The 14,611-nt window shown below is 44.6% G+C and overlaps 1 protein-coding gene across 5 annotated transcripts in view; it reads right to left on the minus strand.

Moving 5' to 3' along the window:
* The window catches only part of terb1 (telomere repeat binding bouquet formation protein 1), a 27,007-nt gene extending 18,361 nt beyond the window's left edge, over window positions 1-8,646 (minus strand). For 3 of the 5 annotated variants that reach the window (XM_035417046.1, XM_035417044.1, XM_035417042.1), the window contains exons 1-9: window positions 8,152-8,645; window positions 7,723-7,833; window positions 7,303-7,431; window positions 6,292-6,420; window positions 5,743-5,803; window positions 5,516-5,622; window positions 4,585-4,713; window positions 2,125-2,277; window positions 1,394-1,525 (exon numbers count right to left, since the gene is read on the minus strand). In XM_035417046.1, coding sequence (XP_035272937.1) covers window positions 1,394-1,525; window positions 2,125-2,277; window positions 4,585-4,713; window positions 5,516-5,622; window positions 5,743-5,803; window positions 6,292-6,420; window positions 7,303-7,431; window positions 7,723-7,833; window positions 8,152-8,185 — 985 coding nt within the window. In that variant the 5' untranslated portion in view covers window positions 8,186-8,645. Of the gene's footprint in view, window positions 1-1,393; window positions 1,526-2,124; window positions 2,278-4,584; window positions 4,714-5,515; window positions 5,623-5,742; window positions 5,804-6,291; window positions 6,421-7,302; window positions 7,432-7,722; window positions 7,834-8,151 lie in introns of all 5 variants that reach the window. The other 2 variants (XM_035417043.1, XM_035417045.1) reach the window with 2 other exon arrangements.
* Between the last annotated feature and the right edge of the window lie 5,965 nt (window positions 8,647-14,611).

The raw sequence follows: 14,611 nt of genomic DNA on the forward strand, positions 1-14,611 counted from the left end.
GCGCTTCTGCCTCTTAGCAGATAACCGTCACGCGGCGTAAAAAATCCAGATCGATGCGCGGCTAGCGGCTCAGAATAAAAATGGCTGGCGGGATTAGAGCGGGGGGCGGGGGGAGGGCCACTCCAAACCCCTACGGAGACGCGGCCGGTATCGACCCGGTGACAGCGCGCCTCAGAGATTCGGCGACAGCCCCGTTCGCCTCAGACGAAGCAGAGCCCGCGGCGAGCGGCGGCCGGGGCGCGGAGGCTAAGGCCACTCAGACAGACTAAAACCCCGCTCTGCCCGTGAGCTGCAGGCTAACGAGCGCAGCCGCTCTCTCACTCCAACGCAAACATCACGTCGGCATGAAGCGCCTCTGACCGCCGGTCGCTCTATTTACACACCCTGTTTGCTCACTAACCCTCCCCACCACCCAGGCCCCCGCGCGGCCAAAAACACTGAGCTAACCCAACACGGTTAGCCGCGTGACTTTCACAGGGATCAAATGTGCTCAGAGTAAAATCAACTCTACAATTGATTTAAACCTGAACATTTATCTGTGTGGAATATAAATTCGTATAATTTCCCACGCCCTGATGCTCACAGTTTGACAAACTTTGGTTAAACCTCTCAATGCGGCTCAGGGGTCCACAGTCCAGTGTCTCAACCTGTCCGTCACAAAGCCGGGCCTCAGCGTGCAGTGTGGGAATGCGAGTCCTGTACACACATTAAACTCCCTAGTTTGTAGTTCCTCTGGGTGTTCTGTGTGCATTGTATTATGGGATTGAGGAAGTAAGGTGCAGCCTGTGCACATGTAAACAACAAACCCCCAAGACCCACTCAGCCCCTCCCTCCCACACTGGAAAGTGTGCATACATTATTTATGTTGGTATATCATTCTCTTGTAATGAACGTGAGAATCCTTGTCAGTTTAGTGCTGTGCATTACAACCACTCTCCAGCGGAATCACCGCTGCGATTGAAAGAAAGCAGGAAAAATGTAAAGTAAATATTGGGGGGAAAAAAAGCATGCAGCACTTGTAAAAACACAGTTATTACACACACGTTTTCTTCTGTCCGCCTTAACAACGGCCCAAAGGGCAAAATTTACTGCACGAAAAACAGCCCTTTTCACATTCCGAAAAACATCGTATGCAGCGGGGGGGGCCGGGGAGGGACAGACAGGAAGGGACACCGGCGGCGCCGGCCAATCACAGCGCCCGGCCTTTTCCCAGGACGGCCCAGAGGAACCGGTTTTAATGAAACACAGAGCCGGGGATAGGTGTCCTGTTACAGGCCGGCCTGAGACTGGGTGTACTGTAAATCCTGCGGTCGCCACGGACGGTGCGGTGTGCAGATGTAAGGGGGGGGGGGGGGGGGGTGTGAAGGGGGGGGGGGGGGGGGGGGGGGCTCACCGCAGGACTCGGTGCAGTGGCCCAGCGCCAGGACGATGCACAGCCGGTTCCGGGGGTCCAGGCCGGGACAGGACAGCAGGGTCAACAGCTGAGGCACCAGATGGTACTCAGCCAGTCCCGAGGCCAGGGGAGCTGAGGAGAAGGGGGGCAGGGGGGGGGGGGAGGGGTGGGGGAGGGGGACACACGCCTGATCATTGGACAGGAAATGAAAAGCCCTCCCCTGCTGCCCCAGCTCATCCGCCTCAGCAGCTGGGCGCTTCAGTGAATCCCTCTCACCTGGGAGCCGAACCCTGCGGAAGGGCAGCTCGTTAGCCTGCGCAGCGCACGCTCGCCTCCCGCCGAGCCGCGTCGCACGACTGAGCCGCTCGTCACGGGCGCGGGCGGGGCCCTACGGCCGCACCCCCGAGCCTCAAATCACAGCTACGCCCGCCCCAGAGGCAACCGTGGGTTAAAGCTCCTCTGCTTACCGCAGATCTACCGCCAGGCTAGCGGCTGTCGTCAGTGAGAGACACGGCTCTCTTCTGACCGGCGCTAGCTCTCCTGTAGTACCTGCGCGGCCCGTATTACAGAAAGCAGATCCTGGCGCTGAAGTGTGATAATCGGAGGAGTGCGCGCGCTTTGGCCACGGTTCTGCACGTGTGGGGGGCGCGACGGGGATTCTACGCGCGGCTGGCGATTCCGCGCTGGGGAGGGAGAGGAGAAACGGCGCCAGCGGTTAGCCGTCAGCTCACCCTTGTCGGTGACGCAGGCGCTCAGGGTCTTGGTCGCCATGACGGCCAGGTCGCGGGCCAGGGGGCTGCGGTGGGACTCGGCGGCGAACCTCACCAGAGACCGGGCCAGGGTCCGCAGGCCCCCCGCCGAGGCGAAGCTCTCCTGGGCGGACGCTGGGGAGAGCCGCGAAACACGGGAACGCGTCAGACGCAGACCAGATGAGGGGACGACAGCTCCTCAACAGCTGGAATGGGTCAGTTTCCATAACAACCACAGACAGCTGCGATAACGAGGTCAATTCAGGTGTAAAAATGCAAGTCAGAATAAACATGAATTACTCCAGCCCTTCCATTGGGAGGGACAGACTATTTAAGCCGTCTCATTGGATACAACTCGTTATTGCAGCCCACCCATTCGGTGGAACAGATTATTTCAGCCGTCCCATTGGTTGGGATTCAGATTCCAGCCCTTCCATTGGGTGGAACTGCATTCCCCTTCACCAACATTCCTGACCTTCAGGCAATCTCTGATTCAATAAAATCAGTGCTGAAAGATAAAATAACACCAGACTATTGCGTGAGTGTGCTTTTTAATCCCAGGATACCATTATAATTACATTCTTTATCTTTTATTACACTCACAATGGAGTATAGATTTTTTTTTGTTTACTTGGCGTCATTACTCCATGGCGATAACACCTCCTAATCATATTTGATTTTCCTACGTGCGCGGGACGCCTTTTATATGTATTTGCAAACCAGTTTCAGATTGAATGGCAATAACGCATTAGTCACAAAAAAACGAACACTTCTAAAAGAAAAGTGCACCTCCAAGCAGAATTCTACAACTCTACAAATACCGAAGAGACAGCCAACTCTCTGAAAATGCTCTTATTTCACTGAGCTAGAACAATGCAAAAATCAATGCTGAAAAACGTGGGACCCCTCCCCTCCCCCCCAGTGAGGCCGAGAGTAGCATTCATCAGCCATTAGCAGGGCCTTAGTCCCTCTCTTGTCTCATAACCCATCATCTGTGGCCGGTGCTTGTGCAGACTCAGTGTTCTGAGGGCAGATTGATTTTGCATTAAGGAGCCCCACCGCACGGGCCAGCGGGCAGTTAAAGAGCCGTCCTTTGTCTCGCGCCTCCCTGCAGGGAGGGAGATAGCGCGGACGCTCGGCGCGGACGCTCGGCGCGGACGTCGTGCGCGGCTGCGGCGCTGTAGATTACGCTCGAGCGGAGCGCGGCTCGACAGCACTGATAAACCCCGCGCGCGGTTTCCTGCCTTGATTCACTCGCACGCCGTGTCGTCTCAGTGATTTTAAATCAGGAGCTAAACGACAGAACAGGGCGCCGAAGAAAGCGGTGATTTCAGGTCTTACGTCATGGAAACAACCAAGTGAGAGTGGCCTGTTGAACTCCTTTTATTTTCTGTAATAGATCCCTAATTACATTTCGTCCAATCGCTACTTAACAGGCCGCCCATGGGGGATGGGCCCCCCCTCTGCAACCAGGTTCCTCCCAAGAGTCCTTCTCATCGGGGAGTTTTTTCTTGCTGCTGTTTGAGGTTTTTTTCCCCCCACTGGGGAGTTTTTTTTTTTTTATCTCATGTGCTTGCTATTGGGGGGTTTTGCTCTTTTTCTGCTACTCTGTAAAGGATGTTTGTGATGGTTTTCTGTAAAAAGCGCTATGCAAATAAAATTGATTTGATTGGATTAGTGAGCACTCTTGTTTGGCCGATCCAAAGAGCAGCACTGGGCTCCAACATAAGGACTTGTATTTGTGTCATGACAAGACCCAGAGTGGGTCAAATCCGGACCATGGGAGCACCAGCACTGAGGCCCACACCCCCGCAGGGTGCTACAAAACTGCCCACAGTACTACCCATGAAGCAAGAGTTACAATCACCTGAGTATCCCAACCTGCCCCACCACAGAGACTTTACTGATTAACTCAGTCTATTTATCATCCATCCGTACATCCATCCATAACCAAACCTGCTTATTCCTGGTCAGGGTCAGGAGCCTATCCCAGCATGCACTGGGTGAGAGGCCGGAATACACCCTGGACAGGTCGCCAATCTATCGCAGGGCATTATTTATCATTCATTAATATATTAATCAATAATGCAAAAAAGCGAACAGCCCACAAACAGCAAAGGCTCGAAAATATTACCGAGATCCAATACTAGCACCACCACAAAAGAATAAGCTATTACGTCATTCCCAACCTTGCCAGAGGGTCGCTGGCAACAAATTCAATCTAATACTAAAAACTCTACGCGCGAAAAAAAAATTGATTTTGGTGCAGAAACACTGAGGTCTTTTTAGGAATGCTAATGCTTCTTATAACTCTCTTGCTGTCCAGGATTTCAGCCTACAAAATTGCAAATTTGGCTAATTTCAGGATTTTCCAGACTTCATCAGATTACGTGAGATTAGGACTCCATGTGCGAATACGCGAAGCCAGGGCTGCATACTTACGATTATTAGAAACAATCATCCCTATTAGGGAGGTGATTGGCCGCATGATCTCCACTCTGGGCAGTGCTAGTTCCTCCAGCCATGTTCTGGCCTCAGGGAAGATGGTCATGCACATCCGCTGGTTCTCCTCTGCCAGACAAATTTACAGAAAAGCAGATTCAATGGAGGAAAAAAAAATAAAGAGCATGATTTATTACAATGGCTCTTTGCTCTTTGAAGACTTGAGCGCTGAAACGAAAGGGAATCGGTTAAAAATAACAACCTGTGAAAATTCATTTTAAGATAAATGGCACAAGCGAGGGGGCGCATTAACACACGTGAAGAGCATGAAGTGTCGAGGCAGCTGAAGTGCAGCGTTGAGGGTGAGACCATGTGAGAGGCCACAAGCACAAGACGTTCGCGCGGAATACAAGATGCTCAACTCTCACACACAAAGCTTCAACTGACCTGAACACAGACGCATACACAGAGACACACACAAGCACACGCGCGCGCACACACACATGCACGTGCACACAGACCCACATGTGCACAGACATAAATACACACACACACTGACATACATACACAAACAGACGCGTGTGCAGACACATGCAGACACATACACACACACGTGCACGCACACACACACACAAAATGGATGAAGAAGCGTGCGCATCTGAACCTCACCACCTCCCTCCACGCCTCTCCCGCCGTTACCCAACGAGGAGGCCCACAGGCTCACGGCGTCACGGAAATGTGAAAAGGACACCGCGTAAAAAAAATTACTGCGCTCCGCTTGGTGAAGGTCCGGCGCGCTGGTCTGTGATTACAACAACAGCCCACCGAGATGACGGACAGGCACACGGAAACACTAAACAGGAAGATCGGCGCAGCGGCACGAGGGCCCGTGCGCTGGCCATCGCGCCCGCCGCTACGGGTCCACCCCTACCGTTCTGCGGGTTGTTCACGCAGCCGCACAGCGCGCTCGACACAGACGTCCAGAGCTGGCACCGCTGAGCGATGTCAGCCACTCCGCTCGAAGTGGGAAAACTTGTCCTTCACAGAAAAAAAACCAAAAAAAAACAAAGACTTTTTTTATTGGGGGTGGTGTGCAGCTGCAGTAGAGTCTACAGGCAATTGAAGCAGCATCAACTGTGATAAAAATCCCATCTGTACCTGAACAAATCCAACAGGACTTCCATGCACCCTGTAGACTTGGCAAACGTCTGGCCAGATTCTGCAACAGAAGATGGTAAATTAGTCCGGCAGAGCCAAAATTGACAGGTATGGTCATATGTTATTTAAAAAAAAAGAGATACAACTATTACATTCCCCACAGTAGGACTTGGGCTGCAACATGGTATGAAATCATAACAGACCAGAGCAGATTCCCAGGCCAACAGGGGAAGGTCAAACCTCAAGGTCAAGGTCAAAACCTGCTCTGCCATATGGCTGCTTGGACGTGTGATCTCGCCTTGGCACACATTTGCTTCCTGCCTTCACAGTAGACTCAAACATTAAGGGCAAACTTAAATGCTGTATATTTACATGTCATCTGTTCCTTTGTTGGGTTTTGTAAATTACATAAGGGTATGAGGATACAATTGCACTGTCACACTTGGGATTCAAACCAGCAACACCCAGCTTACAAGTACAGTACATGAAACAATTGTCCAATCATGACTACCCACTGCAGAAAGTTGTACTATTCAGAGATATTCTTACTGTTATTGGCGACAAGCACCGACACCATGTACACCACGACCCTTTTCAGGGTCAGTGGGGAGTCTTCCACAAGCAAATGCATCATGTATGCAAAGATGTCCACTCTGCACAAAATCTGCTGGCAAAACACTGCAAGACAAAAAAAACAAAAAAAAAAACACATACAATATTTAAAATCAGCTCCCAATCATGCTACAACCGTCTGAGAAATCATGCTTATATATGGTTTCAGAATCTAGATGCAGGCAACTGATCAAATTGAGCAGAGCATCTCATTATCATATTTCTCAACAAGGCATCAAACTTTAATTACTCCATGGCATAAACTACATTGAAAAATGATCTATTGTCATTACCTCATGCCGACAGAGGGGAGTATTGAGAATATTTTCAAAAATGAGAAAGAGCACCGCCTATTGAAATTTCGCACAATTACAACCTATCAGTAGTTCTACTGCATAAGCAGTAAATCTTCACTTGCTGTAGTTTGTCATCAACAATAAAAAATACAGGCTACCTTTTTAGAAATGGTGCAGCAAGGCACTATTTTTGAAAATAAATCCCAGACCAAATGTCTCAGAAGAATTATAATTCAGTCTTGAAATTGGCAGTTCGCTGAGATAAAAGAACACCATGTTTATGGTTAACACAGCTCTACTGAACTACTGTGTGTGTGTGTGTGTGTGTGTGTGTGTGTGTGTGTGTGTGTCCACTTTTCCTAAACTTTAACTTCTAATGCATAGGTCTTATTTGAAGAGAACCATTTAATACAGTTAGATATTCCATGTCACATGGTCAAGACAAGATTTGCTACTAGTATCTATTCAGTCCAAAATGTCCTTTAAGACAGGACAGAGCACATATATCACACGCACGCACACACACACACACACACGTGCACGCGCACACACACACCCACATGTGCACGTGCGCACACACACACACACTCACACACACACATACACACCCACACACACTCACACTCATGCACACACACACACCCAAACGCACCACTGTTCTCTGCCAGGCCTCCCAGCGTAAAGAGGGCTGCCTCCTTCACCTCCAAGTGCTGGCTGGATTTAGAGAGGTTGTAAACAAACAGGACACCACCCGTCTCCCGGAAATAGTCTATAACTTCCCCTGGGGAAGGAAGCAAACAGACACATCCACGGTGACATTACAGTGTGCTATTCCAACGCACTGACAAGTGCAACTGGCCTGACTGCTGCTGCTGACTCAATTTGTACCACAACGCTAAGAGCCTTAGAAGTTCTGCATTCATAGTCCTAAATGTCCTACCCACTTTAAAAATTATTTTTATTATTTAGAAAATACAATATTGTTTAATCTTTTGCCAAGCAGTGCAGATCCATGATGTTGACTGATTTTTATGATATCAAGGCTACTAAAATAACTTAATAAAAAGCTGACCTTTTTCTTGACATATGGAGTATATGGTGAGCAGAGCTTGCTTCTGTGCATCAGGACAATTCATTTGATACTTGAGGCACTCAAGCAGCAAGTTCAGATCGGTCTTGATCGCTGTAATCATCATGAAATGCAGTTTCACTCATTTCTCTCCAGTGTTATGTCATAACAAACCACCACATTGGAAAACAGATCTCAACTGTGTGTGCTCATAGAGATGTTTAAAAATGTAAATACTATCTGCTGGTAGTTGTTTACTCTAAACGCTAATATCATATATTTAGCTGGCGATTTGCCAGACGTTAACTCAACAAAAAATAATCTAACCCGACAAACTACAACGTCAACCGTTTGCTGTCATAGACTGTGTTTTCCCAGCTTGCTAGTCTAACGTTTGCCAAACTGGAGATGTTCTTACGAAAGCCAACTTACCACAATTTAGCATATTTGCGTCCGATCCATCCATTTACACGCTTTCCATTTGTTTCGTTTACTCTACAGTTAGCTAGCTAGAAAAATTTCAGTTGTTTCCTTGGAAGAAAACTATTTTGTGCTCAAAGATAACGAGTGCTTTGCGAGTAATCTTGCTAACTTTAGCTAGCTAGCTAACGTTAATTGTTAGTAGGATAGCTAGCTACATCACTCGAAATCTGACTCGTCCTAATCTGAGGCTGACACACACTTATTTGCTTATTGTATCTGGCAGAAGGTGATCTGGTCGTTGGAACGTTATTCCAACAAAGATTACTGTGCAGGTAACAGCTAACGTTAACAACCTTTCTTACATAGCTATTGTGCTTGACACCTAGACAAGTATCTAGAAATTAGTGGCCTAATGCGCAAGTCATGTCTGGCGGCTTACGTCATACGAACAAAAATCTTTGACGATCCAAGGCCTTCTGAATATCATTCACTCATCTTCAATTCTGATTGGAAAGTTGTGTACGTAGAGGAATTTATCAACTCCCTAGGCATAGGTAAATCTCGCCTATGTCTCAGGAATCCATGTTTTTTATTCTATATCTTGCTTATTAAATTAAACTGACTAGTACAAGCTAGCCACTGTATATTAGCCACCAATAAGATGCCAAGTTTACCAGTTTTTAGTGCAATTTTCAGCACGAAAACAAAGAGGTAAGATAGGCAATTTTTCTACTTTAATGCCGTTCTTCATCTACAAGCACTAGACATATCTTAAGCTGAACTTGTGCTGGCGAAACCCCATAGCCTAGCTCCATGTCAAGCATACATATTAAGCCAACTTCTTTTAAGTGGTGTTGAAATTAAACCAGAAACCAGCGTGACTTCTGCAGGGAAGATACACCCTGCTACCAAGCTCACTGCTCTTCTATAACACTGTTGAAACATGTAATAAATGTGGCAATTCACATTCAGTACAAGGACAAATAAACATGACAGCACTGAAGAGACACTTCATCGCTGGAAGTTGGCAGGCATCGAAGTGTACTGCCGACGGGTACAAATAGGTAATGATTTTGACGGCCACTTTGCCAACAAATGCTAAAAGAAAAAGAAAAAAAAAAGCACCGGAGCCGGAGGCTATATATTTCGTATTCTAAATTATGCTCGATCTCCCAATTTGCAGCGCTACGTAACGCATACAGACCTTTAACAAGCAACCTACTTAAACCTCCCAAATTGTATGCCACTGTGTTTGAATTAGTCCCATGGCAACTAAGACAATGTATGGCACATTTGCATGCAGTAAAGGTACAGCAGAGTCTCACTGCAAGTGGAAGTGATTAGATTTTTTTTTTTTTTTGTTGCTGTCCTTTAGTACAGATTCTAAAGGACAGGATGTGAAGGAGGCTGCATGTATGCACTTTAAATTGGGTACGGGGGTATTCTCCACCGAGTGAGGTTCTTAAATTGAGTGGAATCGTCAAATTCAGTAAATATAAAGTTGTATGAATGTACATTAAAAAATATATATTGAAATAATGTCTTCTACAACCTTTGGCAAATATATTGGTTTTAGTGAGAAAAATGCATCTATTTTTAACTGTAGCTGAAAGTAATGTTATTGGCATTTTAAAAAATCACAATTGTTCTTTACAGTATGCTATTCAACTTAGTGTCCAGACAAGTTGGCCTTTTGTTCTCATGACATGCAGCTTGTAAATTTCATCTTTCATATTTGCTTTCACTAATATTTTTCTGCAGTTGGCTATAGAAAGAGCTTAATCAAGCAGATGTTTTCTCAAAACCTCATGCAAGAAGTAAAGTCAAATGATTCCCAGTAGGTACGTCATGGCTCAAACTCCACCATGTTGTCACCGTAAACACTCAAACTGATAAATGTTATGGAACAGTGCGCTGGCAATGACACCAGATGTTCATTATTTTAATCCATCTCATCATCTGCTGGGGGAACATTAAATGGGTCGTTTGGCACTTGAAACTCAAGACATTTAGTACTTCATCAGCTGGCAGTGGATAATGAAATGCCCTTATTGTGAATAAATCCATACCCTGTACGTCCGACCTCATATGAGAGAAATACAGTTAAGATTACAAAACCCAGCTGAAAAAAAGTGCTGATGATACATGGTCATATGTATTCATTTTGGTGTCATTTTTGAGAGTGATAATGGAGAGCCAATAGGAGGTCATGCTGCCTGTAATGTTATGTAATGTTATGCCATACAATATGGAATGAAGTATCGCGCCATCTTGTGGTCAGTACTGTCCATGCAGAAAGTGTGAGGATCGCCAAGATTCTGCAGCTCTAAGACTCACTTTCTCTTTCTAAAAGTCCCGTGGAACCAGTTCTTGCATTTTTATTCATAGCGTTAATGCTGTGCCTTTAAAAAAAAGTTGTGAAAATGCATTTCAGTTGAAAGGTCATACTAAGCCATGTAAAACCTTCACTAATCCCAAATGCTTGCAAAAATGCAACACTGCTCTGCTAAAAGCAGCTGATGTCGTGCTTTATGATAGCCAATACAGAGCCATACACCATGTTCTAACATGCATGGTTTACTTTCCTACAGAATATGTACAGCCTCTATATGACAATGCATCAACCATTATAAATCAGTGCAATGGCTATGGATACTTCTTGAAATGATAGCACATATTCCACCCATTTTCCCAAAATGCCTACTTTAATCCATTTCCAAAAGAAAAAATGTGTTTTTGTTAAGGTCACTGCAGCTTATGGGTAAGGTTCCTGTTAAAATAATATTTCCCATTATGTTTTTATATATAATGAGTGTGAGGTGCAGAAACTGTAATTTGCATATTGTTGTTTTAAAACATAGCATTTAATGTAATCTTGCTGCATATTTATCTATGTAATGTACTTCAAATGCCATATCTGAATTTTGCTATTAATATAATTAAATGACACTGGAAATTATGATTATGAATATGAATTAAATGTTAGATGGCATCAATGTCAAGTGTCAGTGCAGTGTCTACTAACAACAGACCAACTGCCTACAGGAGAGATGCTTGGATAACATTTCTGCAAGACATTGCCTTGCCTGATAGGCAGTTTATTGGTAAATTCTGAACAGGATGAAAATGTTCACAGCAGGATGAAAATATAAGAAATATTTTATGTCACAAAAATAAAGGCATTAAGATGCTAAAAATGCATTTGGGCCACAGCAGGAAAGTGTTGAAGGTGAAATGCAGCATAAACCTATTTATAATTTATGAAGCATTGCATGCATTAGTAGCCCAGTGTCTATTTTGCTTTCAGGCAAATTGATTTTTATTTCTACAAGTATTGCTTTGGCAGTTATCCTTATCCAGATTGAAGTATCAGAGTATCAAATATCACTTAAATAAAAAGGACAAATTACCAGTGGCAAATGCAGTTAAAAGAATTGTAAATCAGATTTGTCAACATGTTTAAGGTACACGTGTCTCACAAGTATATTTTCCTGTTTATTTACCTGTGCAGAGAAAACCAGTAACACCGAGGAAGTAAGAAAAGAGTAAAATGAGAGTAAGAGAATTCAAAACAGATCCAAAACACCATTGCTAGGGTCTAGCACAGGCTCCTCCCCTTTTTGCTTGTACTGACCTGTTTGCTAATATCACCTATCAACACAAAGCAAGGGGACATAATGGTTAGTGAATCTAGTGAGTTGCCATTGTACCCAAGCTTCAGTAAATATTCTAGTTGGATGTATGGACAATTTGTAAATGACTGTCCCAGATGGTGGGGCATATGCAAATCAATTATGATATGTTGAAGCAAGTACAATAGTACTACACTAATATAGCCATGAAAAAGCACATTTCTGTAAACCATAATAAATGTGGATGTAAGACCCCAGTCCCACAAACAAAGGTAGTATGAACTTGGAAAATTCTTTATTACCCTGATGTTTCACATAAAGGTGTCAAGACGATTATTCCTGGGCTCCTAAAAAGCCACCGCCCAGTCCCACGTTACTATCCCTAATCTCAGATATGTCCTGATGCAATAGAGATTTATCATTAATACACACAAATTACAGTACCAAAGAATTCACATTCAAAAAAGGAGAGCTACATTTTCATCCAGGAAAAGGTACCAGGGATTTTAAAGATGAAATAAAAAAAACCCCCATTGGAATCAAGTTCAGGTTTCCCAGCAACAGTCTGGATGTCTGAATGTACAGGCTTCTGCTTCAGGAACAGCATGCTGTTCCCTGCAGTCCTGTCAGCTGGAAGTTAATAATTAAGTTAAATCTGCGGAAGAACTCCGGGTGGTTGTCCAGGAGCTCATCTGGCATCTGCGGGGAAAAGGGAAAATCGTGAGTCAGGGGACCGCTCACTGAGATGGGATTAACAGGCTTGTATTTTTAGAGCAGCGCTGTGCAGTGTAGTGTAGCCATGCTAAACTGATGGTATGCGGATCAGCTGATGTCGTGCAGCAGCTGAACAGGGTGAATCCTCAGGAAAATCTGCCCAGCATTGATCTAAAAAAAACAAAAAAAAAAAAAAACACAAAGATGGCCAAGTTGCCAGGGGTTCCCCTCTTGAATTGTACTATTTACACAATGATTCCCTCCCCTAAAAATGCAAACCCTCCGGACCAACTCAACCTCTCCTCAACATTTCTTAGTAGGCAAAAATCCAGGATCTAGATGTCTAGAGGGGTGTAAATATAGATTGAGGGATGCTTTGACATAAATTGCCTAGGTTTACCCCAGTATAGCTCAGGTTTTACCCAGATATAGCCTGGCTATGGCAGCTAGAAAACCTTTCAAACAAATGTAGCCAGGTTTTCACCTGAGTACCTAGACAGCATTTCACTGACTTTTCACCACAAAAATTTCCCTGTGTTTTCACTATTATTAAATTCCCAACAGATTATCAGCATAGATAGATAGTTTATTTGTCCTCAAGGAGAAATAAAGAAATTTATAAAACAGGAAGTGTCTGTATATTCTGGTATCCAAGTTAATAGTAAGGCAGCCCCAAACCCATGAATTGTGATAAAATTTTACAGTATATGGCTCTTTCAGTTTGATTAGCAGACATGTTTAGCCAAAACTTCCAAAATAGTATTTACTGGATCTGGGGATAGGGTGAGTTACAATCATTTAAGTGCCACCGTCAGTATGCATGCCTCAAGGCAAGGAAGAGAAGGATTACAGAGAAGGAAAACAAAAAAACATAAAGGTGTAGTCTGAAAAGGTGAAGTTTGAAAAGACATTTGCAGAAAACAGCCAGTGAATCTACCCTCCTACCTGACTGTGGACGGTTGTTCCACCATTGGGGTACGAGGGCGGAGCGGAACTGGGGGTGGGAGGAGCCTGATACCCTTGCGTTCCATCTCAACTCTGTGCACGTCGCTTATGTCTTGAAGATGCTCAGGCATTACTAGCCGAGGGAATCCATCTATGAACACTGTTCGGAGGACCTCTTTGATTTGGAAGGGTGGGTGGATTCAGACTAGTGAGACGAGAAAAGAAATGTTTTGTCTTTCCAGTTTTGCATAACGTACTGTTGTGCAGCTGTTACCAAGGTAAATCCCCAGCCTCCTTCGCATGACTCACAGATGCATGACCGTTCAGTCCTACAGCAGTACAGTGCCAGCACTGGAGTGCGGTTCTGAGGTAAATATCAGCGATTGACAGGGCCTCAATCTGTGGCATGCTGAGAGTTATAAAACATTGATGGGTCATTCATAATTCACAGAGTTTTACCTTTCCAGTGCAGCTGAGAGTCTGAGAAAACTCTTAGCAAAGATTAACATGCATCACTGCTGTGGCTTCGACATGGTCAGGAATGTCCTCCAGAAATATTTCCAAACCATATTGAGAATAATGGTATTATTTTTAATGGATGTTTATGAATTTAAATTAATTTTAAATGGACCTCAAAACATTAAGACAATTAAACTTAAACCATCACAGCTTTCAAGGGCAAAGATTTTAATATCAAATGTTTATTAGATTGCACTGGGTTACAAAACCTGAAAGCATTTGTTGAACATTGCAGTCCCCATTACTGTAGCATTATCAAATACATACACTGGTTTCTCAAAATGTCCTGACCATGAGCAACATGTAATGTTTAAAAATGAATTATTTTATTATATTGCAATCATAACAACAGTTAACGCAAGATTGGAAAGTCTTTGCAGTTAACTTTATTTATTTATTTATTTATTTATTATTTGTTTACTGTGCTATGTTGTTTACACCTGCAATACCACCCTGAGGAGGCTACTGCCTCGCCTTTGCTAAGTGTCTTGCTAGCTCCTGAGTTTTCGGTCGTTTTTTGTTCTCCAGTCTAGATTCCTGTAGGCCTGTCATTCTAACTGGATTTGATAGTGGCAAGAGAATTTGAATACATTTGGTAGTCACCGTACACCACGGCTGTTAATACAGCAGATTAGACCCAGCTCAGTCCGCAAAAATGG

This window comes from Anguilla anguilla, chromosome 5 (assembly GCF_013347855.1).
Source record: "Anguilla anguilla isolate fAngAng1 chromosome 5, fAngAng1.pri, whole genome shotgun sequence".
Lineage (NCBI taxonomy): Eukaryota > Metazoa > Chordata > Actinopteri > Anguilliformes > Anguillidae > Anguilla > Anguilla anguilla.